Raw genomic sequence first — 25,788 nt, forward strand, 5'->3', positions numbered from 1 at the left:
CTCACTGATGTGTGTAGTTATTCCCCACACTGGACTCTGTGTGTTGTTGCTCACAGCTATCGAGCTCAGAAGCCACTCAAGCTGGAAATATATTCCTTTAAAGCAACAGGAATGGAGTGTCCTTGTCCTGTTTGGTCTTGGTTTTGCCGGAGAATATTACAAAACCCACGGGGGAATATGAACATGGGACTGTCACATAAGTGACTTCACTTCTTCTCAAATACAAGGCAAGAGAGGCCATCAGGTCTCTCCCACTGCACTGTGTTGTTATACAACAGACTTGGTCTGGATAAGAAAACTAGCAGGCACAAATGTATCAATAATGAGGTTCCACTACCACTTCTTTCAAAAATACCACTCAGTCAGAAATTGTTTGCTGTGAGATCACAGCAGGAAAAGCAAATCTTATCAAACAAATGAATAAGAATGTCAAGTCTACAATAATTTACAAATACCACATTGAAAATGACCCCAGATCTCCACATCACTTTGAGCTGCATTGTCTTCATCGTATAAAAAAAATGGGTTTGATCAAATTTTAAGACATACCATCTCATGCAATAATGGAAAACAGATTTCATGGCATATTTTCTCCTGGATTACTTCAGTTACTTTCAGAATCTCAGAAGCTATTCCAAACTCAAACTTTTGATTTATATATAATTTTTTTTGTTTCAAATTTTATTTATTATGTCAATTATCCCTGGCCAAAGTCATCCCTGATCTCAGCCCATTGGCTACAGTTGCCTAAGACAAGGGATGGACTTGGCACCTGTAAGACCAACAACAGGGAAGGCTCTAACAAAGTAACATTCAGTACTGAGGGCACAAAATCTATTTGAGACAGTTTCAAGCTGAACCTAAAACCAGCAAAGTCAAATTAAAAACTCCCAGGCCAGATTCTCACGCTCAAAACCATTAACTTTAAAAGCTGAGACCGCTCAGGGCCTCCTCCCAGGAGGTACTGAGTGACCCTTAACTCCAATCAAAGTTACTGAGGATTGAAGAGCCCTGAAGCTCCCAGGATTGGGCCCTTCGACAGGCTAAAGCTCCCAGTGACCAGCTAAAAAATGGGTTCAGGGACCACCCCTCCAGTGGATTCCAGGAAACACTAACTGGAGTTTACTCAGCAGTTTTCAGGACCAAGTTCCTAGACCCAGAAATCCCTGCTGTCCCAGCAGAGGGAACAGGGGACACAGATGGTTTGGCTGCTGACACCCACACATAGGACAGAGGGATCCCCACATCTTCCTTTTAGGGCCTCTTTGTTGGTTCATGAATCTGGGGGAATAAACAGCTTTTCAGGTAATAACATTCTTCTGGCAGTGTTTTTGCTCTGTCACAAGGTTAGGTGCATAAATAGCAATCACTTCAGATAAACACTGAATACAAACTTCTTATTTTCTCCTGGTCCAACACATTCACATGATCCTGGCTTCCTTCTGCATTTTCCTTGCCCAACATCCATCTCTATGGATTATCCCAGGAAAAGCAAGTTCTGTATTACTCAGCTGGAAGGAAAAATAGAAAGGGGTTATTAAAGGCACTGGACTCACTTCATTAAATGACAAAGAACAAACTACTGGCTTTGAGCAGTTGTAAGTAATAACAGAGGATGAGTGACAGCTTTGTGGGCTCTGCAGAGCAGAGCTTGGGGCTAACCAGTGGATAAATGGCCATGCTGGGAGGAAAAAAACATCCTGGGAGCTGACACTTGAAAGGCAGACTCAGCAGGGACTTCTGAGGGTGAATTTGCAAGAGACCACATTGCCAGTGACATCGAGGCACAGAAAGTGCTACTTGACAACCCAACATCTTTATTCAGCTGAGTTGTCAGCTGTGGGTCTTGCTGGCTGTCTGATTTCATGCCAGATTTTACAATGCTTTAGAGAAGAGCTTGGAAAAACAACCTGAGCGTGCTCTAGGGACTCAAAAATCAGAAAATAAATCAATATGGTTTTAATCTTATGTCTTACACACCCAAGAGCTGATGTTCCAGAGCAATCAGTCCTGGCCATGCTGCAGCATGATGAGAGCTGCAGACCCTGCTCAGCATGAGGATGAAGGATTTCCACAGTCTCCTGCAGGAATGTAGGAAGGATCGATGTTCACCACACTTTTTATCGGCAGGGAAAACCACTCCTGGTTGGTTTCACACATTAGTCACCGGAATGGGGACGCTCCGGGGCAAGGTTTAAGCAGACACACTCACATCGCTTCCGAAGGAGTTTCAGAACTGATGCTGCCCAATTTCAGCACCTAAAAACCCGTATCCGACACCGGCGGGCTCGTGCTGCCCTCTCATGGGACGGGAACGCTGGAGCCGCAGCCCGGGATCGCCCGGAGCCTGAGCTACGGAGGCAAAAATAACGCGGAGGGTTTGGAGTGTCCCTGTCATCGCCAGCTGGATTTATGGCGTGCACAACCACAGCCCGGCATTCCCTAAGAGGGCACGGGGCTCACACAGCACAGCTCCCGTGACCAGGAGCGGGTGATCCCAAAATGCCAACCAGCTCTGCCGAGAGCAGCCCGGGAGGACTCGGCTCTGCTCCATCACAACGAGGGGGCTCATTTCTTCCAGGAATTGCCACCCTTGCTGTCAAAGGCCTGCGGGAGTGAACAGGAGAGGAGGGAGGATCACACCATACCCAAATCCAACCCCACGTGCTGGGCTGATGACCCCGAGGATGGATGTCCTGTCTCTGTGAGCAGGCAGCGGTCCAAGCTCAGAGCCCCAGTTTGGGTTTCAGGGCTTCTGATTCATCTTCTGCCCAGTTGGATGGAGGGGAGCCGAGATTTTGGCCTCTCCCAAAATTCATCATCACAAAAAAACCCCCCACGCTCAGTCTTTGGCCTTGCCACAGCATGGAGCTGTGTCAGGGCAGGCTCAGGTCGGATTTTAGGGAAAGGTTCTTCCCCCAGAGGGTGGCTGGGCACTGCCCAGGCTCCCCAGGGCAGTGGGCACAGCCCCAAGGCTGCCAGAGTTCCAGGAGGGTTTGGACAACGCTGTGAGGGACAGGGTGGGATTGTTGGGGTGTTCTGGGCAGGGCCAGGGGTTGGACTGGATGATCCTTCTGGGTCCCTTCCAGTGCAGAATATTCTGTGATTTTTTCTAATATCTAATCTGAACCTCCCCTGTCTCAGCTTGAGGCCATTTCCTCTTGTCACTGCAGATACTGTAGAGGAGACCGGTCCCCACCTCACTAAAAGCTTCCTTCAGGTGGTTGTAGTTGCCTCAAACCCTCCTCAAGGAGCCCCAAACCCTCTTCAAGTGTCTCCAAACCCGCATCAAATCACCTCAAACATTCCTAAAATCACCCCGAACCCTCTTCAAGTTTCCCCACATCCTCCTCAAGGAGCCCCCAACCCTCCTCAAACCACCCCAAACCTTTCTCAAATTACCCAAACCCTCTTCAAGCTCCCCCGAACCCTCCCTAAGGAGCCCCAAACCCCCCCCTCAAATCACCTCGAACCCTCCTCAAATCTCCCCAAACGCTCTTCAAGTTCCCCCGGACTCTCCTTGAGGAGCCCCGAACCCCCCTCGACTCACCTCCACCCCCCCTCGAATCACCTCAACACCCTCCTCAAATCCACCCCGCACCCTCCCCACACACCCGCACCCCTCCCCAACTATCACCCCGAACCCCTCCCAAATCAACCCGCACCCCTCCCCCAACCCCACCCGACCCCCTCCCAAATCACCCCGAACCCCTCCCCACACCACCCGAACCCCCCTCGAATCACCTCAAACCCCCCTCGAATCACCTCAAACCTCCTCAAATCACCCCGAACCCCTCCCCAAATCACCCCGAACCCCTCCCCAAATCACCCCGAACCCCTCCCCAAATCACCCCGAACCCCTCCCCACACCACCCCGAACCCGCCCGGCCCCGCTCCCCTCACACGCCCTCGCTCCCGCGGCGCTCGCTCCTCCTGCCCGCAGGGGTCGCTGCGGCGGCGGGGGCGCCGCTCTCTCCGCCCGCCCGGGGCCGCGGAGGAGGCGGCGGGGCCGGGCCGGGCCGGGCCGGGCGGGACCGGGGGAGGGACCGAGGGCCCGGGGCACGGAGGGACCGGGGGTGGGGCGGAGGGAGGGACGGCGGCGGCAGCGGCGGGGCCGGGCCGGGAGGCGGAACGCGCGGCCCCGCTGAACCCGCCGCGGGGCCTGCGGGAGCAGCATGGCCGCCAGCCTGTGGATGGGGGACGTGAGTGTCCGGCCGGGACCGCGCGGCTTTGTGAGGGGAGGGCGGGGGGCGGCGGGAGCGCGGCGGGGCCGGGGGAGCGCGGGGGGCACTGACCGCCTGGTACCGTCACTGACTGGCACCTCACACCGCTGGCTGACTGACAGCCTGGCACTGATTGGCATCTTCACTCTGACACCCTCACACCACTGACACCCTGGCACTGACTGACACCCTCAGTCTGGCCCCCTCACACTGACTGACTGACACCCTCACTCTGGCACCCTCACACCGCTGACACCCTGGCACTGATTGGCATCTTCACTCTGACACCCTCACACCGGCCGGCTGATACCTTCACACCACCGACACCCTCACACTGACTGGCACCTTTAGTCTGACACCCTCACACCGCTGCCTGACAGACACCCGGACACTGATTGACACCCTGACACTGATCGGCATCCTCACTCTGGCACCCTCACACCACTGACACCCTGACACTGACTGACAGACACCCTGGCACTGATTGACACTCTCACTCTGGCACCCTCACACTGACCAACTGACAGACACCCTCATACTACTGACATCCTCACACCACTGACACCCTCACTCTGCCTGACTGACTGACACCCTCACACTGCTGACACTCTCACTCTGGTGCCCTCACACCAACCGACTGACACCCCCACGCTGACTAACACCCTCACACCAACTGACACCCTCGCTCTGACTGACTGACTGACACCCTCACACCGACTGGCACCCTCACATTGACTGTCTGACACTCACAGCAGCTGACTAACACCCTCACACTGCTGACACTCTCACTCTAACTGGCACCCTCACACCAACTGACTGACACCTTTACACCAATTGACACCCTCACACTGACTGTCTGACGCACCAACTGACACCCTCACACTGCCTATACTCTCACTCTGACTGGCACCCTCACACCAAGCATCTGGTACCTTCACACCGCCCAACTGACTGACACCCTCACACCACTGACACCCCCGCACTGACACACCCTGACAGCCCCTCACACACTCAGACACACCATAAACTCCCAAACTGACTGGCACTCCCCTCACACACGCTCTCCTGTGCACGCTGGCACACTCACACAGGCAGATATACACACACACACACTCACAGACACAACCCCCAGCCCAACAGGCACATTTGTGAGCAGTTCACACACACGAACACAGTTCACACACACACACACACACCCCTCCTTCAGGGTGACCTTCGTGTCCTGCCCACAGCCAGGTCACAGCCACACTCGTGGCACTTACACCAGTGTCCCTGGCGGGCAGGCACTGACAGGTCTCCCACTTTCATGCTCTAAGAGGCAATTACACACCCCCACACTCACAGCCTGTACCCTTGCATGCCTCAAGGATTTATCTGCTCACCTGCTTGTAGGCACTTACGTGCTCGTGTGCTCTGAGGCACTTACACACACTCATGCTCGTAGGCACTCGTGTATTTGTACACGCCTCTCCAGGATTATCCCTCACAACCTGCCCCCCCCATGCACACCCATGGGTGCATTCACACCCTCACAGGCATTTACACTCTCCTACGTGAACACACACTCACAAGCAGTCCCACACCCCAGGATTTCCCTCATTCCTGCCTCTGTGTGCACCTGGCAGGAAGAAGCACCCATGAGAAGCACACTCAGGGATGCTTCTCCACCCAGGGGTGTCTGGCTGCCTGTTCACCTGCACACCGTGGGCACACTCACAGAGATACAGAGCCCACAGTGTGCCTTGTCCCTGAGGATCCCACTGGAGGCTTCTCTCACACGCACACACAGCACACCCACTTTGCCACGGCATTGCACACTGATATGACACATCCAGGGGTCCTCCACTGCCTCTGCTCATGCAAGCAGACCCCATGGAGTCTGCTCATTTTTTTCTTCTCCCCACACAGAGGGTTATCTGCCACCTCTCCATAAGCCCCTCTCCTTTTTCATCACCCCTCTCACAAGCAGGATTCTCTTTGATTCACAGACAGCCATATCCAAGCAACCTGTTGCCTTTACAACTCCAGCTTTCCTTTACACTCCCCCAGGATCACCTGGCAGGTCTGTGCACAGGGTGGTGCTGCCTCCCGCTCCTCTGGCACATGTAACAGCCAGGTCTGCTTCACACTTGCCCCCACAGGGCATCTGCTGCCTCTTACACACGTGAGTGCAGCGTGGCCACCCACTTTCACACCTGGCACATTCTGTCACCTGGTACCTGGCTGACACACAGACATGCTCGAGGGCTGTCGGTTACCACAGGGCCACCTGTCTTACTCACAGAGGTGTGTGTACTTACATACATGGAGCTAGATATATTTCCTATATGTATTTTACAGCTCTGTGTTACACACAGCGCTCCCCATCAAAAAAACCCTTAATTTCTGTTAGTTCCCTCCTCCACTTTCGCTTACACAGAGAGGTGCCCTGTTCCCTCGGGCCCTTCATCGTGCATTTATTTCAAACTCCAGCACCGTGTCGTACTTGTCAGTCATTTACACCACACAGACACTGCTCTCCAGCGTGTTCACCGCCCCGCACACCCCCTGCCCTGCACGGTGCCACCCTCCCCTGTGACACGGCGCGGTCAGTGCTCCCACGGGCAGGACGGAGCGGGACGCGACCCCAGGGCTCCCCCCGAGTGCTGCCCCGGTATCTCCGGGGTTGTGCGAGGCAGACACAGCTCTGCAGCCCCTTGCCTCAGCTCCAGGGGGGCCGTGTCACCTGCCTCATGCCACCCAGGGCCGTGCCACACCTGTGTCCCCACAGCGCTGGCCCAGAGAAGGAGCCCAGCACCTCCTTCTCCCCCGCTCCCTGTAGCGAACGCTCAGTTTGTTGCTGTATGTTTCTGAGTGGCTTTTGTCCTTCTGTGAAGCTCCCTGTTCTCTGAAATTCATGCTGTCTCTTGGGTTCCACTTTGCAGACTGTTGAGCCTGGTTCATGCATGCCTGCTGGTTTTGAGTGGCATCGACCCTCTTAAATGAGTCTTCTTTTTGAAGTGTAAGGGTAAAATCCTTCTCAATAATGTTTTAACTGCTTAGGGGGACATTGACACATAAATTCTCTTTTTTGTAGATGCCCTGATCTAACTTTTTTCTTTTCTTTTTTTTGCTTTTATAGCTGGAGCCCTATATGGATGAAAACTTTGTTTCAAGAGCCTTTGCCACCATGGGAGAGCTTGTACTGAGTGTAAAAATCATTCGAAACAGGTTGACAGGGTAACTGTTTATGTTTGTTCTCCCAGTGCATTTGGATTGGAGCCTCACCGTGGTCCTTCCTTGTCAGAGTGATTTTCCCTTTGAGCTTTTTACCATTGCTGCCACCAATATGGGAATATTGATGAGAGCAATGGAGAGGGCCCTGCTGGCTCTTCAGCCTCCCCTCAACAAACAAGGCTTGGCCCTCATCCTGAAGTGCTCCAGCACTCAGTCAGAGCAGTGTATTTATCCCATTCCATCCCGCTGGGAATTGCAGCTCCCAGCTGAAGGCTTTGGTGACTGGTCTGTAGTGCAGCTACATGATGCTGGCAGAGGTGGGAAGTCTGACTTGGAGCAATAGGAGACCCTTTTGAGTTCATTTGGGATAAAATGAGTGACTGGACACAGAATAAAGTAGTTTCATTCTGATTCATTATTCTTTTAAGTGTTGTAATTTCAGTTTTCAGATGTTTAAACTTGGGTGGAAAAATTGATGGTCAGTGAAAGTAGGAAGTAAACTGTGAGCAAAACCATTTTGTGTGTGCTTATGATTTATGGTAAGTAGGGGCTATCCCTTTACTTGAGATCCAGAATTTCTACCTCCTTTTTGGTAGCTAATGTATATACTTTTTAAAAGAAACTGTTCTAAGTGTTGCAACGATAACAAATTTCCTACCAGTTATCTAAAATACAAAATTCCTCCTCGAATGTGTTTTTAATGCATAACCTTTGTCTCTTCTCTCCTGTGTTGTATGTTCAGAATTCCAGCAGGCTATTGCTTTGTAGAATTTGCAGATCTAGCTACTGCAGAGAAATGTTTACACAAAATCAATGGAAAGCCGCTTCCTGGTGCTACACCGGTGAGTCAGTGGGATCAACCAGCTGAGAACCAAAACTGGGAAGGGACAGATAGTGTAGAATCTGCATTTTGAGTGATTTCTTTAAAGTTATGAACATAAAACTATTGATGTTCTTGCTCAGGAGATTGTTGAGCAAAATCACTGATTTCTGTATGAACGTCCGGATAAAATCCAGGTGGAGAGATGTTGTGGTTTTCCATTTCTGAGCCCTTCTGCTATTACCAAGGTGGACTAATGAGAAACCAGAGAAGAACAAGGAAAAAATTAGGTTGAGTGTAGAGTAGACCTGCCACAGTCTTTCCCTCTCTTTCCATTTATCTAGAATCATGGAGTCATGGAGTGGTTGGAGTTGGAAGGGACCTTAAAGCCCATCTTGTTCCACCCTCTGCCATGGGCAGGGACACCTTCCACTAGCCCAGGTTGCTCCAAGCCCTGTCCAGCCTGGCCTTGGACACTTCCAGGGATCCAGGGGCAGCCTGAGACAACAGTGTACAAGATGAACTTGCAACTTCACGCTGAGTTTTGAGTAACTTTGATTTGCAAGAGAAACGTGACTTTTAAGCCTCGCGTTGTTCTCGGCCCTTAGCAAAGAAAAGTTATTCAAACCTCTTTGCAGTGGAGAAGGAGCCAGAGACTTGGATAATTGCAGCACATAACTAATGTCTCCTGTAGGTGAAAGCTGGGTAGTTTGAGGAGAAGAGGAGGAATAGTCTCAGGGTCTAATTTTAGGAAGTTGACTCAAATGTGTGGTGGATTAAAACAGGACGGCTGACACAGCTGTCTGTTGTACCCACAGGAGTTGGCTGCAGTAGCTGGGGTGACTGGTTCATAAAGCAGCTCTAGAATCACCTCAGTTATGGTGTGATACACAAGGTAAATGAATTCCTGTTTCAGGGTAGTTAATACCCACGGTAGGAAACTGGGAAGTTCAGGTTGAGCTATTTGGTCAGCATTCTTCAGAGGGTGACGTGCCCCGTTAAAAAGGAGCTGATGAGAGGCCTGGAGGTATCTGTTTCACGGGTTTGCCCATGATTAAGGCAAGCTGATCATCCTGGATGCCTTCTGTAGTCACTGGAGAGACAAAGAGAGCAGCTCTTGCGAGGAGTAAGATGATAATGGAGGTTTGGTTTTGGGAAGACCCATCTTTCTCCACAGTTTCATTTTAAAACGTGGTGTTGCATAGGGGGTGATTTGCATAACACACAGGGAGAATTACAGATGTCAGGCAGAGATCCAGTGCAGCCCAAAACACTGCACTCAGCAGGCAATGCCCAGCTCATCCCTCGCATTTAGAGACTTTTGTTTACAGAAAACTGAGCGTGGCTTTTATTTATTATTAAATACTGAATCAGCCAGAGGAATAACAGAGAGCCCTGGTGCTGCTGCTGCCTCTGTTTTCCAGAACTGGTGTCCCCAGTTCCCATCTGAGTGGAAGTGTTCTCAGGTGCCACGCTGATCTTAAGCCCAGAATATTTGCAGTGAAGAGTGAGATCCAAAATAAAAAGAGGGAAGTGCTTCAAATTGGAATCTAAATTTTGTGTTGGCTTGTAAATGATCCACAAAAAGTTGTGTAGCACTGTGCTCCAGTGAATGCAAGCATGCAAGGAACAGGATTATAGCCTAGAATAAAGTCTGTGCTTTGTTTCCCAAGAATTATTTACACTGTCTTTGAGGGAAGGAAACCCATCCTACAAGGTCCAGGAGCACACTGGGCCCTTCACTGTACTGAACAAAGTCCTAATCTCTAGGGAATTTCTGATCCTGGTCTGAAATCCTGATTTCTGATCCCGAGATCAGCCCCTGATCCCGAGGGCTGGTCAAAAGATCAGCTGCTCCTCAGATCTTGCTCTGGACTTACATGTGAGTTGGGCACAAGTTGCTGAACCCTGGTAGGATGGGGACAGGGAGTTGCAGATGTGTCAGTGGGCACAAATCTGGGCTACTGAGAAACTTGCTTTAAAAATCACATCCAATGCAAAATTTCAGGAGGCCTCCAGTGTCCAGTGACCCGTAGTTCTTTCATAAAACCCTTAATTTTGGATCTTACTAAATGAGCACATCACCCAGAGCAAAGTATTTAGCCATGTTTCCAGATTGGGATTGATTTTCCAGCGTGGTAGATTCAGTGTCTGAAATTTCCAATAGCTCTGCTGTCATTTCATTTTAAGACCTTAAAGTTAGAAGTCATTTAATATTTGTTTATTAGTGCCTCTCTTTAGGTTCTGATTTTCATTATTATATCTGTGCTGGCATAAATAAATCATCCTTAATCCCTTAACTGGATGGTCTGACAGCATTTAGAAAGTTGTATAAAATCAACTGATTGCATTTGTCCCTAATTATTTGGACTCACATGACAACATTTGAATGGACGGGTTCGTTTTTGCCTCGTTTCAGGCGAAGCGATTTAAATTGAATTATGCAACGTATGGAAAACAGCCCGACAACAGGTAGGTGCTCAATATTTAAATACTCATTTTGCTTGTTTTATGTCCCTTGCAAAGAGTATTCAAACTATGTAAACCCATGAGTTCATCAGTGCCACTGTGGAGGCTGTGCCAGTTTTGCGCTTTGCCTTGTGTGTGATTTATCCAGTGTCTTTTAAAGGTATTCAAACTTTGTAGCATCCAAGTATCTAATTAGTATATTATAATTTAAGATCTGTGTATTGGAAATAGCAAATCTGTAAGTGAGACATTAATATTTTCTTGTCATGTCAGAAATCCAGAGATGCCCTGTAAGAAGTAAGCAATTATCTTTAAATAAAAAGCAATATTGAGCAGATTGGTTGTGCTGCTTGAATTAACTTGAAAAAGCAGTGTCAATGGCTTAAAAAGTATATTAATATAATATATTATATATAAGTATAATTTTAGTTAAGTAGCTTAACTGGTGACACTTTAAAATCTCCATTAAATGGTCTTTTAATATCACTTTTCTCCGAGGTCAAATATTTAGGCTAGATGGCAACTGTCACTGAGCACATCTCTTTCTTTTTTTGTAAGATTGTACTTAAGAAGTTTTCTTTTGATCTCTTTAGTCCAGAATATTCCCTTTTTGTGGGAGACCTGACTCCTGATGTGGATGATGGGATGTTATATGAATTTTTTGTTAAAGTTTATCCATCGTGTAGAGGTGGAAAAGTTGTTTTGGACCAGGCAGGAGTATCCAAGTAAGTCCTCTTTTATTCATTCTTTTCTTTCACTGCAGATGCAGCAACAGAAAAGATAAAATGCAGCAAGGGGAAAAAAAAGAATAGTTTTATCAGCTTAAAATACAAAGTCTGCAGTTTTCTTGGGGTTTGATAGTCACCACGGGGGTGTTGTCACTCCTCTGTCAGCGTGAGGCCCTTTGTGTGTTACTGCACTTCTTAAAATGCTGACAAATGTCTTAAGTAAGCTGGAAGCACTCTCCTCCTGGACTCTCAGGTGGAATTGTGCTATTATTTAGGCCATTCCTGGGAGAGGGTTTTATTTCAAACAGGGTAGGGCACACAAAGCTGTGATTCACTGTCAGGTTCTCAGTAGCCGCCTCGTTTGTCTTTGCTGGAAATGTCTTGCCAAAAACAGATATCAAAAAGCTGGATTTCTTCATGTCATTAAAGCATTTTCTAAATAGCACAAAATTGGGCTGTGTTTTCCTAGGGGAGGGAGCAGTTGGTGAGAACCCTTGTTTTCAAAGCAGAGCGTGGCTTGGTGAAGCACAATATTCTGATATAATACCTGTTGCAGTGTTGGGATGAGACCAAGTCTGTGGCTGTAGATCTCCCCACTTTCTCACATGAGGCTTAGATATGTTGGTTTGAAGGAATCTCTGGAGTTCTGTGGTCCAGCTCCAAGCAGGACCAGTACTAGGTCAGGTCAGCCATGAGTTGAGTATCGTGGAAAACCTCCCAGAATAGAGACAATTCAGCCTGTCTGGGCAGCCTGTTCCAGAGCTGCACTCTCTCTTCATGTGCAACCTGAACCTCTTGCAGAGCTGCTCTGTCACTGTTGAATACTTGTGCTGTCACTGCTACCTCACATGGGACTGACACTGCTGGGGTGGGCTCCAGGTGCCTCCTCTTCCTCCTCCTCCTCCTCCTCCTCCTCCTCCTCCTCCTCCTCCTCCTCTTCCTCAGAGGTGTAAACCCCGCAGACCCTGTTTTGCTGCACCTGCCCCGGGCTCTGCCTACAGAACAGGTGATGGGTGCTGCAGTTTGGGCCATGAGTGGGGCTTTGGGAACTGCTCAGAAGTGCAGTTCCTCAAGGAAAGGGAATCTGTGGTAGCTTGGGAAGTGAGGAAGGAGCAGGGACTTGGAGTCCTCTTCCGGGGACGAGCAGAGCTGTCTCCCCCGGCAGTGCCAGCATGCTGCCAGGGGCTTTGTTGGGACTTGTGCAGTTACTCAAAGCTGAGGCAACTGCAGGTGTCAGGGTGATGTGAGAGAGGAGCTTTGGGCTTGTGGACGTGCCCAGTGAAGGCCTGGCCCTTCCAGCCAGGGCTGGTGGATCAGGAAGGCCTCCTCCCAGCAGGAGAGCAGCCTGGAGCTGTGGTGCTGAGCCTGCTTCTCTGCTTCCTGCTGAGGGTGCAGGTGTGGGGGATTTTCCAAACTGCAGGGACAAGGCAGTGTGTCTGCCAGGGAAGTCCTGGCCACAAAGAAATGATTTCTTGCTGGGTTTTCTTCTGGTTTAGCTGTTGGTGTGGAAAAGCTAAGTTTCTGGAAGAGTTGGAAGAATCACTGTCTCCCTTGCTGCACCCACCATCAATTCCTGTACCCTACATCCAGCTCTTTAGCTGTCTGTCTCTATTTTGGAACTGCCAGTCTTCCCAGTTTCCCTTACACGCTCCTAGTCCCACCCAAAAGGCTGCAGGAGTCTTTGTGGCAGCTTAGAAACTTGGTTTTGTGTGTGAGCACCTTAAACTGCTCACACAGTTTCACAACACTGGAGGTTGACTTGCACTGGCTTAATTTGCCACAGTCCTTTGGCAGAGGGCAAGTTAAACAGAATGGGGGCCCATGTAGAGTTTTGCTCGTGTTTAATTATCCAGTTTGTACGTAGATAAGCCTGAGCTTTGATCTGGTATTTTTGTGAGGAAGACACAGCCATACCTGTGTATTTGTATAAAAATAGATATTTGGACTCGTGCTGGCCAAGATAATGAGTTTTCTGGGGCACAGACTGCTCTGGGACAGCTTCCAGTGGGGACCTCCCAGGGGGAGTAGGTGATGCTGCTTTCCAAATAAAACATTACTTGGTGTTTAGGAGTTCCCACAGAATAGATAATACATTGTAAACTTACACCCTTGCTTACGGCTCGTTCTTTTCCCCAGCTAGACGAGTCCTTCCCTCCTAAACTCCTTCCTTCACTTAGATGGATTCCCTTACCCTCCCACACCTAAGTCTTTGATCTTTCTGCTGCATGAGGCAGCCCATCCCATGCTGGGATCCTGGCACTGCCCTCCTGGGTGCTGTTGCATCGCTTCTGACTCACTGCAGCACCAGAATCCCACGCAAAGGACCGTTGGGCTTGGAGAGAGTTGGTGTTTCTCCTCTGGCTGCAGTGCAGAGCTGCCACACCACAGTGTTTTCACGGAGTCCAGGGGTCCTGGCTGTGCTGTCCCTGTCCCAGCTGTGCTCTCAGAGCAGGTTTTAGCTACTTGATGTTACAAGCTCGTTTTAAGCCCCGCTTTGGGAATGACAGAAAGCCTATTTGAATATATTCCTGTTGAGAAAGAACTTGACTGGAAGGTGCATCTTAGGGAAAAGCAGTGTTTTCCTTCACAGTGGGGCAGTTTGGGATGCGAGCAGTGCCTGTGTCTTGTCAGTGCTGTGCTGACTTGCAACTCTTTGAGATTATCAGAATCCTCCCAGCAGAGATTTGGGGCTTTACCACTGTCTGCTCGTGCATTTCGACATGGCTTGTGTCAGCTCCCTTCCAGTTCTGCACAATCCACTGGCACAGGAGCTGCTTTCTGTTTGTCAGGCCCTTAAAAGCACCGCTGGAGCTTGGACCTGTGGCTTCAGGCCCTTTGGAAAAGCAACTGGAAGGCGGAATCGTTTGATCTCTCCCAAAAACAGGGACAACCACCCGAACGAACGCGTTTCGCTCGCCGCGTTCCCCAAACCAATTTGAAATCTCACCCTAAATAATTTTTAAGACGTGGCCCGGCTTTTTGGGGTTGGTTTTAATGTGGTTTCTTCTGTGTCTCTGCAGAGGTTATGGGTTTGTGAAGTTCACAGACGAGCTGGAGCAGAAGAGAGCGCTGACAGAGTGTCAGGGAGCTGTGGGGTTGGGCTCCAAACCCGTCCGATTGAGTGTGGCTATACCAAAAGCGTGAGTATGAGAGCAGCCAGGTGTTCATTAGGAGTCATCACATCTGGTTTTAAATGTGGTTTAGTGGTTTGGGTACATTTCCTGGATGTTTCCATCACAAAGTGAAGGAATACCCCTGATAATGGGGAGCATCAGAATGCCCAGGAATTCAGAGAAATTATAACATTAGCTCAAGACTAAGCGTGTTCCACTGTTTTTAATTGTATACATTATAAAATCCACACACATGTACCCACACTGTAGTTAAATATGATTGTTTTTAAAGTGTATGTTCCTTTGCTTTTAATTGAAATAGCCTAAATCTGCTTATTGATGTCTGGATAGCAAAGCTCAATTACCTTGCTAATTCTATTATGATGTCTACTAAATATAAGTATTTTGGGGCAGGGATTAACTTTTTTTTCTGTGTTTGTTCAGAACCTGATACAATGAGATCCTGGTCTGACTTGGGGCTCGTAGCACTAGGGTAATACGAATCATAGTAATTGCTCCCTATTTGAATAATATTTAGATTTTCAGAAGTCTTGGGGGGGAAAGGAAGAGAAAAGCAGAAAAAAGAGGTGTATTGTGGTGAGAAGATTGATGTTTCCTTCTTCCTGCTTCTCACTAATTTCATCACTAGCTTCCTATGTGTGACATACCTTCATTTTCAAACGATGTCTGCCATCTCATTTCAAATCTTGATAGTCAGGTGGGATTCCAAGTTCCTTGGGAATGCTGCCACTTTATGGAGAGGAATGGGAATTTTAGTCAGCTCACAGGGTACTTAAGTTTATTTTTGATTACCTGTAGTTCTTTTTATTTCATGAACTCTTCCAACTCTGTGCATAGAGGACCTCTCAGTCCAGTGAGAAAGGGGACAAGTCATTGCTTAGGTTTCTGTGTGACAGTGGCAGAAGGAAGAGGGTTTTGTCCGTTCTTATTAAAGAAAGCTCCAATTTTTTTGCAAGGCTTTAAGTCTTTAACTCCTCATGTAAAGCAAGATTCAGTACCTTGTCTCAGGAAGCTGCAGATTACTTAACTTCATCCTATTTATCAGAATTAAAAAGGGGCCCAAGAATCTGGATTGTGGTTCGGGATTGTTCTAAAACTGAAGCTCATGGTCCTGAACTCTTCCCTTCCCAAAGCCAGGAAGTGACCCTAAATTAACTCCTAAAGAATGAAAGCAATGTTTATTAATGAAGAGGAAGAGGAATACAGGAAAGGGCGTTAAATTTAAACCACTTCTTTCTTTATGCAAATGTATGCAAATGATAAATACTGCTGTAGTAAATAGTGACTATATTTTAAAGACTGAAAACTGCATGTTAGACTAAGCCTTGTCTATGTACCAGACTGTATCTTAAGCTATTTCACTGCTTTTTTCATACTTGTTCTGCACTATTTGCAACTCACTCCTGCTTTATTTTTTGAAGTAACCGCGTGAAACCAATGGAGTACAATCAGATGTACAACTACAACTACAACCAGTATTATCAACAGTATCACAACTACTACGCCCAGTGGGGGTACGACCAGAACACGGGCAGTTACAGCTACAGTTACCCCCAGTATGGCTACACACAGAGCACCATGCAGGTAGGGCAGCCCAGAATCACCCCAGAGCTTGCCAGTGGGGATGGGAACGTTTTAGCTTCAAGCTCTGAGGATCACAGGATGTCCTGAGCTTGAAGGGACCCACAGGGATTATGGAATCCGACTCCTGGCCCTGCACAGACACCCCAACAATCCCACCTGTCCCTCAGAGCATTGTCCAAACACTCCTGGAGCTCTGGCAGCCTTGGGGCTGTGCCCACTGCCCTGGGGAGCCTGGGCAGTGCCCAACCAGCCTCTGGGGGAAGAACCTTTGCCTGAGATCCACCCTGAGCCTGCCCTGACACAGCTCCAGCCGTTCCCTGGGTGCTGTCCCTGCTCCCCCAGAGCAGAGATCAGAGCTGCCCCTCGGGAGGAGCTGCAGCCCCTGCTGAGCTCTGCCCTCAGTCTCCTCCAGGCTGAATAGAACAAGTGATCTTAATAACAGACCTCTTAATAATGAGTTCTTAATAGAGCTGCTCTATGGTGTTCAGTAGTACCTGGTGTGTCCTGTTGCCTTATGTGAGGTAAAATGTTGCCCCTTACTCTGGGTAAGGACACAAGGGGTCTCTTAATACAGTTTTCAGGGTAGAAAGGTTCTCTTGGTCCAGGCAGCACTCAGGCAGCCTTCTAGGATCCTTCCTAAGGCTTGTTTTCAAGGACAGAACACATCAGAACAGCCACCCCACTTCAGCCCAGGAACTGCAAGAACTGCTGCCTCTGTCAGAGGTTTAGTGTGGGATCTCCCCCGTGGAGTGCTGGGAGTGGAACACAGGCTTATGTGTGAAGAATTCTGTTGTAATCACTCTGATATAAAAGTCAGCTTCTGACAGTACCAATCAACAGGTGATGCTGGTAAAAGAAAAGATAATTATCTGCTGTCCTAAGGGGTTTGTTTCTCCTTGCAGACATACGAAGAAGTTGGGGAGGATGCACTGGAAGGTACGTTTCTCAAATTCTATACTGAAGTTGTCTGTCTGTTCTGCACTGACCAGAGACAGACTTTCCCAGTTTGGCCCTGATTTCGGTGTGTGCCATCCCTTTATGTCTGAGTAAATCTGAGAAGTTTGCCTTTCCCCCCCCCTGCAGATCCCACGCCTCAGTTAGACGTCCACGAAGCGAACAAGCAGTTCATGGAGCAGAGCGAAGAGCTGTACGATGCCTTGATGGACTGCCACTGGCAGCCTTTGGACACTGTCTCCTCAGAGATCCCAGCTGTGTTATAGCCTCGTTGCTGAGGCACTGTGTCTGTGGAATATCCCACCAGTGCACTCCGGACTGTTCCGCCGGATCCCGCGGGATCAGAGGTGGCCCTTTCCCCACCCAGGCCTGGGACTCGGAGTACAGGAGGACTGTGGCCCTTTTCCTGTACAGAACAAGTGTCGTAGGAGCATCATGGTAACCTTGATTCATGGTGAAAATTAGAACTGCAACAGTTTTATTCCTTTTTGTCTTGAAATGAACTCTTGATACTTGTTGGGAATTGTAATTTATAAACTTTCGACGAGGTGGCACAGGGGAGAGACTCTGCCCCATCCTACAATAAAAAAGTTGGTCTTTTAAGTACAAATTACCCCTTGCATTTTGGTTCCTGCCCATCTTTCTGTTTTGCTGCCCATTCAACTTGTCTCCAGCCATTTGGCCCAACACTTGTGAATGTGTTACTTTTAAAAAGAAAGATCATTGTTGGATGCCACTGAAAGGTCTCCAAAGGTTTCTAGTGACTGGGTAAGGTTGCTGTAACTTGAGCACGGGATGAAAACTTGTGTTCTGGTTAAGCTAAGCTGTGATCATGAGCTAGAAAGTTTGGTGTTCTTAAACAACCTACCTGAAGAGCACTTTGGAGAGAAAAGACAGGAGTGTTAGAAAACTACAGACCAATGCCTTTTACCTGTTGATCTCTTGCACACCTGACTTGCTTCTCCACCTGTGTATGAGGAAATAATTCCCCATCAACCGAGCAGTTTAAAAACACTTTAACCAGCAACCATATTTAAATGTTATTTTGTGTATCATGCCTTTATTTTTTTATTGGTCTCGTTAATGTTGAGATTTTGTAGCGTCTTCCACTGTCCTGTCAGAGGGAAACAGAAGATCTTGCAGCAAAAACGGGTCAGAGCAATCTCACTGATATATTGTGCAACAAATTGTTGTGAACCTGGAAAGCAGTTTTCTACTGGATGTTGTATGAGCTGGGTGGACAAGCAATATAAATAAGCTGATATTATGTTGCATTAGAGGTGAAAGTGAAAATAATAGCACTTATGTACGTATTACAAGCCCTTTTCAGGCTTTTGTGCCTTAAACTCTTGGAGAAATAGGAACAGAGAAACTACCTGTAATAAATGTCTATCCAAGGAATAGTTTGGTAACTGAAATTGCTGCTGCCGAGCGTTTCGTTGCCTCCCTGCCCATGTTGATGCAGAGATTTGCCACAAGATTTAAATACTTTGATAAAGCTACTTCTACTACACCTTTGTTTGTGTCCATAATTATGATCTATTTGTCAGTCTGTGGTTTTTTCCTTAACAACTGCACCTGGGGATGCGAGGGACTGCAGTTCAGTTATCCCTGACCGAGTGGAGCTGGAGGACTGCTGGACTCCTGCCTTCTCATCTGCTGTGAATTATCCCTCCTGCTGTGCCCCTGACTGTGCTGCTGCCAATGTCCTCACCTTCAGATCCTCTGAATTTGAGGAAAGGAATGTGCCCTGTGTGTTCTGGGAGTTTCAGAGGCGGCAGAAGTGGAAGAGAGCAGAGCTTTTATATCTTCTGCTCAGCTCAGAGCAGCCCCTCCTCCTGGGAAGTTCAGTGGAGTGGCATTCCAGAGGTGATGTAAAGAAGGGGGGTTTATGTCCTGCTGTTAATCACTTCCTGCTGTTAAACACTTTCTAGATCATTCTGTTCCTGTGCTGCCCTGTGTGCCCTTCCTTCTCCTCTTTGGGAGCTGTCTTTCCCCATCCCCCCAAAATTTTAGCTTTTTAATGCAGCCATCTCAGTTTGCTGCAGGAGTGACCTGAAGACACAATTTATTTATCAGTATAAGTTTACTCTCAGCTGCCCAGCATTGCTATCCTGTGGAGTATTTCCCAATGCCTGGATAAACCCTCTCCATCCAGGCCTGTCCCTAGAGGAGAGAGGAGCAGGTTATCACCTCCCACCGACAGCAACCCTGGGGGAAAGTAAAAAAATCCTTTTACTCTCTGCTTTTGTTTTCATAGTGGAAGAAAAATGGTAAATATTAGCCCAACTCATCCTGACCCCTAATCCTGGGAGAGCTGGGCACGTACAGACCCTCAGGAGGAGCAATTTGGGAGCACAGAGGCCAGCAGGGATGACCTGCTGACGCTGTTTACTGCTGCTGCAGAGCCCAAAATAGCTCCTGCGTTTCCTTTTAAGAGAGGTTGATGTGAGGCTCTGGGCCACATTCCCTGGAGGTGTGAGCCAGCCTTTTGAGGTTGTTTGGGAGAATCTCAGCCAAGGGTTCTGTGGAGCTGTTAAATCTGGGGGGGTTTTTTTTACTGTGTATCACTTAACTCGCCTTAATGTTCATTTTCAGCTCCTGGCCGTTATTGCAGCGTCTGAAGCACAGAAGAGGCTTTTATGTGGAGCTCCAAAACAGCCCATCACCTGGAATTTGTAGGGTTTGTGCTTTGGAATCCAAGTCAAACAGAGTGTGGGATTTTGTTTCTCCTGGGTGGCTACAGGAAAAGCCCGGATTAATTACCATTTAGTGTCACATGGGATGAAAGACAAGGACTCCGTGTAGTAAGGTAAATCCTGCTTTTATCTTCGTGTGCTCAAGGCAAGAAATCCCAGGCAGATGATATCACAGCTCCCTGGGATTATGTAATTCCTGAAAATTGCATCCAAATCTGCCCCTGAGATTACGGAGCACTCTGCCTTTCAGCAGGCAGGGTTTATAGCAATTAAAACAACAACCCAAACGCTCTTGTTGAAGATGAGATAATCCAATTTAGATGAAAGTGCAGGGACTCAGATTCCCATTTGAGTTACACAAACTGGGAAAAGTTCAGCAGAGCTGGAGGGACGTGGGTGTGTTTGGACTCTCCAAAGGGTGAGCTCTGAGGTTGTGGGGTGGCCTGTTGCCATTAGCTTGTGTTTAATTAAAAGCTTGACAATACACACCAGGGGTGGCCTGGGAGAGATCCTGACCCGCTTCCAAAGGGATGAGGAGTCTGGAAGCATTTCTTGAGCTGATCTGGGGCTGGGTCAGGGGGCTGACTGTGATGATTTTTTTCCATGTGAGTCTGACTAGACAAAATTCCTGTTACTTGGATCAGTGTCAGGACACGGGTTCATATCCCGCACACTGAGACGTACCCAACACCCTCAGGAATTTCTCTGAATCCCTTTTGAGGAACAGAGATAAACATTTGACTCTGATCTTTCCGTGCTGGGTTTCTCATTACTGCCTTGTTAATCCCCAGCTTCTGCTAAACAAAGATCTGAGAGGAATTTTTACCTTCCAGCCTTGCTATCTCCCAGTGCATCTTGTAAATCGTACTGGATACACCAGTTTCTGGATTTAACTTGGGATTTGCTTAGACATGAAATGAATTCAGTGGCAGGATAGGGTATGAATTTGAAATGCAATAGCAGAAACTGCTAGAGCTGGTTCAGGAAATGTCACTGATAGGGTTCACTTTCCCTTTTTGCCCGGTGGAAAACGTCTCCTTTTTTTTCTTCCCTTGCAATTATTCCCCAGTCAAAATGGTTTTTCCAAGTGCAGTCAGTTTTGTAGGAAGGGTTTTGGGGTTCTGCTTGGCACACACCCTGTTTTCTCAGGGACAGGGTGGGATTGTTGGGGTGTCCTGTCCATGACCAGGAGTTGGACTCGATGATCCTTGTGGGTCTCTCCCAACTCAGAATATTCCATGATTCTACGATTCCAATGTCATGCTGCTTCTGCTGTTAAATTTCCAGGGGAAAAGCAGTGATGGATAACACAGTTAAGGTGAAAAAGATTGAGAGCTGATCATGGCCAGGGCCTGGCTTGTCCCAGCGAGCCACAGGCACAACAAACCCCTGAATCACTTAATTCTCCCCTGCTTTTCCTCACTGATGGTTTTCACAGAGCACATCCCTGTGCGTTGCCTGCTCCCACCTGTCAGGTGATGGGAATTGCAGGCTCTTCCAGCATTTTCTCCCTGTCCTGCTCTGTGGAAGAGGCTGGTGAGAGGTTCCTGGGAGGTTTCATCAGGGACTCACTGACTGTGGATGTGCAGTGGGATTTTCCCTGCTCCTCTTTGGCTCTCCATCCATCTTCCTGTGGTGGGCTGAGGTCTGCTGGGCATCCAGTGCTTTCCACTGTTGCTCTTTGGGGGGGATTCTCCCGGTTCAGCCTCTTCCCAAACAGTGTTTACCAAGGTTTGAATTTTTGGGGAAGACTGGGGTTGTTTTTTTCCTACAGTGACCTCCCAGTTTCTGCCCTGCCCTAGGATTTGAGAGGGAGATTTTTAGGTTCCTTTTGCACAAGTGGCTGTGCCAAGGAGACTCCAGGGAATGCCTCGTGATTTGGCAGAGCAGCTGGGAGATCCATAGAGGAGGAGGAGGAGGAGAATGGGAGCAGCTGCTGGTCCCCTGTCCCTGCCAGCTTTGACAGGGGCTGTCTTTGCAAGGGTTTGGCCACAAAGTTGGGGGCTCATTTCCAGACTTGGCTTTAAATGAGTGCCAGGTTTATTTTGTTGCTGGTCTGGCGTGTTTGGGGGGAGCTACCAGTTGGAAAGGGCTATTCCTGAGCACTGGGAATTCTTTCATCTGTTAATTTTGCTCAGAACAGATCAAAAACTGACTGTTCTCCCCCATCCTTTTTGCCCTTTCTCCAGGGCTCAGGCAGGGAGCATTCCTGGGCTTTTCCAACTGATTTCCCACAGTGGCTGTGCCTTCAGCACCTGCAGCTGTTCCAGCACTGCCTTCCAACCCTTTGGCAGGTGCTCCCACTTTAAATCCTTTCCATGGATTATGGATCACGAGCCAGGAGCCTGACAGAGGTATTTTGTTGGCAAACAGACTTTTGTTTCCAAGAAACTTTCCTTCTATTCCCTGAGGGTGGGATGTTCCCCCCCATGTTCCAAAAGGGAGGAAGGAGTAGGGAAAAGGCAGCTGCTGCCTTCAGCTTTTCCAAGAGCAGCCCCTGACGTGCCTCTTGGATGGAAGAGGAGAGAACTGTCTTGGTGCCACCTGGATTGGAGGGTCTTTGAGGTGGGGAGGGGGAGCACAGCTCACAGGTGGGGAATCATGGAATTGTGGAGTGGTTGGGGTTGGGATGGACCTTAAGGATCATCCAATTCCGATTCCTGCCGTGGGCAGGGACACCTTCCACTGGAGCAGGTTGCTCAGTGGGGTGGGTTTGTCCTTTGGGAAGTGGGATGGGATGGAGTGGGATGGCGAGGGGTGGGGAGGGAGGGAGTGAGGGATGGATGGAGTGGGAGAGATAAGTGGATGGATGGATGAACAGATGGATTGAGGGATGGATAATAAATGGGTAGATGGATGGGATGGATTGGCAGATGGATGGATTGAGGGATGGATGGGTGGATGGATGGATGGATATGGATATGGATGGGTGGATGGATGGATGGATATGGATATGGATGGGGATGGATGGATGGATATGGATATGGATGGGGATGGATGGATGGATATGGATATGGATATGGATGGGGATGGAGGGGGATGGAGGGGGAAGGACGGACGGCGGGGACCGTAGGCACCTGGAACTACAACTCCCAGCAGCCTCTGCTGCCCCAGCAACCAATCAGCGCGCGTTGCCGCGCTATAAAGGGCGGGCGCGGGGTGCTTCCTTCCTCTCTCGGTGATGGCGGCGGGGCGGGCGGCCAGCGCTGGGCCCGGCGGGAGCATCCCTCGACATCCGCCGCCATCCGCCGCCATCCGCCCTCCCCGGGGCTCCCCCTCCACCCCGGCTACCCGTGGGCACCTCGCCCCGCGGCGGAGCTTCGGGGCGCTCCGATGGCCTGGAAGGGCAGCCTGACCTTGATCCGTCCCGGGCCGGGCCCGGCCCCGGGTGAGTGAGTGAGGGAGGGACCCCCGAGGCTGAACCAGCCCCCGTCCCGGGGCCCCACGGGCCCTGCCGGCCCTATCGAAGCTGTGTCTGTCGGTGCTGTGGCAGACTCGGTCAAAAAGGAGCCGAGAGCGAAGGGATTTTCCCCGACGGTCGCCGCTCAGTTGGAGCCTCCGTAACTGTCCGGCAACATCTCGGGAAAATACACGGCCCGGGAGGGGCCGGAGCGGGGGGGGAGTGGAAGGATTGGCGTTGGAAGGAAGCGGCTACCCCAGATCCCTGCTCCTGGGGTCCGAATTGCTACACAGGGAGGTGGGAGCGGGCGGGTATCCCACCTTCTTGTTGGTTTAAGATACTTTATGTACCTGAAACTCAAGACTCTGTTCTTCCCCAGCAGCATCCTGGTGATCCCGGAGTGTGGGATGGCTGGTGGCAGCCTCGCTGTGGCAGCATTCTGCAGGTGAGGTGGGAGATCCAGGCCCTGGATTCTCCTTTAGGTTGGGAATTTGGGTGGTTTCGTGGCCTCCCTGGGCCAGAGGAGGGACCAGCAGCATTTCCTGCCCCTCTGCCCTAGGACGTTGCCAGCATGTCCTTCCGGGGATGTGGATCCTCTGCTGGGCCCTGCAAACTGCCCTGAGTTCTTGTTCCATCAAGATCATGTGTGTGTGGAATAAGAGCACTCCTCTCTCTGGGCCAAGCTAGAGGCAGAAAACTGGGAAGCAACCCTGATCCAAAGCCGGTGGATCACTGTCACAGGCTTTCCTGGCTGAGCTCCGTGTTTATCCGCATGTTTATCCAAGAGCTGTGGCTCCACACAGTGGCTGCAGGTCTCCAACAACATGCCAGAGCAACGGGAAGGTCTTTGACTGCTGGGCCTCCTCTGCCCGTGGCTGTCACTCGCCCCTCCTATATATTTTGGGGAATTGGGCTGTTCCTTGTGGTTTCAGGGTGGGATGAGTCAGGGATGCGTCCACAGGAATCTGCAGCCTGCTGCTGATTTTTTTTAAGGGTTTTGTGATGTCTTCCAGGATTCCTGGGTGTTTCAGAGCTCTCCTGCCTGATGGATAGACCCCAGGTAGGAACGTGGTGTCCGTGTTGGAGCTCCACAGCTCATCCCTCCAGTTCCCTTTCCCATTAGATCTGAATACCGATCTTGTGGTCGAAAAAGGAGGAAGAGTGAAAATTCACCCTGGTCTAGGGCTCTCTGCGGGTGTGTCCTGTCCTGAGAGGGGCCAGTGGGAAGACAGGCTGTGCCAGCCTCGCTCCTAGGGGAAGGCTGGATGGGAGGCAGGGAAACTCCTGCTGGGGAGAAGGGATAAATATTGGGCACAGAGGGCAGGGGTGTTGTGGTGGGTGGAGGGCTGGGGTTTATCTGGGGGGATCTGAGCCATGGATTTACAGGGATCCTTCAGCTTCACTCTGGCTCTGTGTTTTCAGGAATTACTCACTGAGAGAGAATGAGAGCTTGTGAACCCTCTCCCAGGGGGTCTGGTTTGCTTCCTGTAGGCCTGAGTCGTGGGGAAGCTGCAGCGTGGAGCAAGTGAGTGTCCTGGTGTTGGCTGGGCAGGAGGTTTGGATCAGACATCAGGAGGAAATCCTTCCCTGTGAGGGTGGGGAGGCCCTGGCCCAGGTTGCCCAGAGAAGCTGTGGCTGCCCCTGGATCCCTGGAAGTGTCCAGGACCAGGTTGGACAGGGCTTGGAGCAACCTGGGGTAGTGGAAGGTGTCCCTGCCCATGGCAGGGGATGGGAACAAGATGAGCTTTAAGGTCCCTTCCAACCCCAACCATTTGAGTGTTTCCCCGGGAGCAGTGCCTGGGTGGGATCAGTGGCAGCACAGCCTGGTCTGTGATGACTCCTGTGTCTGGAGACTGTTGGATGAGTCCTGCGGATATGGGGCTGAGGCCAGGCATGAGCTACCCCAAAACCACTCTGGGGTGGGGAGGGGACAGCCAGGAGCTCCTGAGTGCAGGTGGGATCTGGCACAGCACCAAGCCTGACTGCTCCTCACTCAGCTGGATTATTCTTTTTTTCAGGTCTAAGCAGAGCCCATTCCTGAGGGGTTCGTTGCTATGTGGTACTTTACCAGTCCTCCAGCAGTGGGAGCTCTGCAGAGCCAGATCCCGGCTCCTTCCCGAGCCATGAGCTCCTCCGGGCAGGATCCACTCCTGGGCTCCACTCACCTGCATTGCAGGGACAGGGAACTGCTTTGGCTCCGGGTGCTGCTCAAGATCCTGTTGTGACCCTGCGTGGAAGAGCAGTCCCTTCTGTGGAGTTTCCTCAGGAGTGGAGTTATTTAATATTAGTGGATATTAAATCTTGGAGGCTCAATAAACACAACTGCTTGAAATCCTTGTGGTGTCTCCCATGTTTGGGGTGTGTTGGGATGGGGTGAGACTGGGCTGGCTCTGAGCCTGGCTGGGGGTGATCAGTGCCAGGGGATCTGAGCATCCCCTTCCAGTGGAGCTCAGTGGTGCTCCAGTGTGGGATCCTGTCCCTACTGCAGCACCCACCCCTGGGGTTGTCCCCACGACCCTGGGTGGGTATCCCTGGAGTGCAGGAACACACCTGGACCATCA

At 49.9% G+C, this 25,788-nt stretch overlaps 1 protein-coding gene, 2 long non-coding RNA genes and 3 other non-coding genes across 11 annotated transcripts; 5 read left to right on the forward strand and 1 right to left on the reverse strand.

Moving 5' to 3' along the window:
• Positions 1-316: 316 nt before the first annotated feature.
• On the reverse strand, positions 317-2,935 carry LOC120324967. 2 transcript variants are annotated; one of them, XR_005566708.1, is made up of 3 exons: positions 2,213-2,935; positions 1,981-2,081; positions 317-1,511 (listed from the first exon to the last, which is right to left on the reverse strand). It is a non-coding gene; the product is annotated as an uncharacterized LOC120324967 (long non-coding RNA). The 2 variants fall into 2 exon arrangements; XR_005566707.1 differs by having other exon boundaries at positions 1,981-2,935.
• A 1,119-nt stretch (positions 2,936-4,054) lies between these two features.
• LOC113984551 (tRNA selenocysteine 1 associated protein 1) lies at positions 4,055-18,641 on the forward strand. 4 transcript variants are annotated; one of them, XM_027714630.2, is made up of 10 exons: positions 4,114-4,202; positions 7,148-7,230; positions 7,345-7,442; positions 8,182-8,281; positions 10,679-10,731; positions 11,322-11,453; positions 14,477-14,596; positions 16,012-16,174; positions 17,077-17,110; positions 17,258-18,641. In XM_027714630.2, the coding sequence occupies exons 3-10, from the start codon at positions 7,357-7,359 to the stop codon at positions 17,392-17,394; spliced, it is 825 nt and encodes a 274-aa protein (XP_027570431.1). In that variant the 5' UTR covers positions 4,114-4,202; positions 7,148-7,230; positions 7,345-7,356; the 3' UTR covers positions 17,395-18,641. The 4 variants fall into 4 exon arrangements, with proteins under 4 accessions (XP_027570429.1, XP_027570431.1, XP_027570430.1 ...); XM_027714629.2 differs by having other exon boundaries at positions 7,148-7,224; XM_027714628.2 differs by lacking the exon at positions 7,148-7,230 and having other exon boundaries at positions 4,055-4,202.
• Positions 18,642-23,016: 4,375 nt separating this feature from the next.
• On the forward strand, positions 23,017-25,559 carry LOC120324981. Of its 2 annotated transcripts, none has more exons than XR_005566732.1 (5): positions 23,017-23,215; positions 23,607-23,672; positions 24,241-24,287; positions 24,650-24,752; positions 25,246-25,559. It is a non-coding gene; the product is annotated as an uncharacterized LOC120324981 (long non-coding RNA). The 2 variants fall into 2 exon arrangements; XR_005566731.1 differs by having other exon boundaries at positions 23,610-23,672.
• On the forward strand, positions 23,280-23,422 carry LOC113984557. The gene has a single exon (XR_003539541.1). It is a non-coding gene; the product is annotated as a small nucleolar RNA SNORA16B/SNORA16A family (small nucleolar RNA).
• Positions 23,996-24,126, forward strand: LOC113984558. Its single transcript, XR_003539542.1, has one exon. It is a non-coding gene; the product is annotated as a small nucleolar RNA SNORA44 (small nucleolar RNA).
• On the forward strand, positions 25,050-25,120 carry LOC113984560. The gene has a single exon (XR_003539544.1). It is a non-coding gene; the product is annotated as a small nucleolar RNA SNORD99 (small nucleolar RNA).
• Positions 25,560-25,788: the final 229 nt, after the last annotated feature.

Source organism: Pipra filicauda, unplaced genomic scaffold (assembly GCF_003945595.2).
Source record: "Pipra filicauda isolate LSUMZ 115617 unplaced genomic scaffold, ASM394559v2 scaffold78_size3787270_pilon, whole genome shotgun sequence".
Lineage (NCBI taxonomy): Eukaryota > Metazoa > Chordata > Aves > Passeriformes > Pipridae > Pipra > Pipra filicauda.

Coding starts and splice junctions, on each gene's coding strand:
- LOC113984551 (XM_027714628.2), top strand. CDS start 4,176: ATGGCCGCCAGCCTGTGGATGGGGGAC. Junction 7,443..8,181: donor ATTCGAAACAGGTTGACAGG/GTAACTGTTTAT, acceptor TTGTATGTTCAG/AATTCCAGCAGGCTATTGCT. Junction 10,732..11,321: donor GGAAAACAGCCCGACAACAG/GTAGGTGCTCAA, acceptor TGATCTCTTTAG/TCCAGAATATTCCCTTTTTG.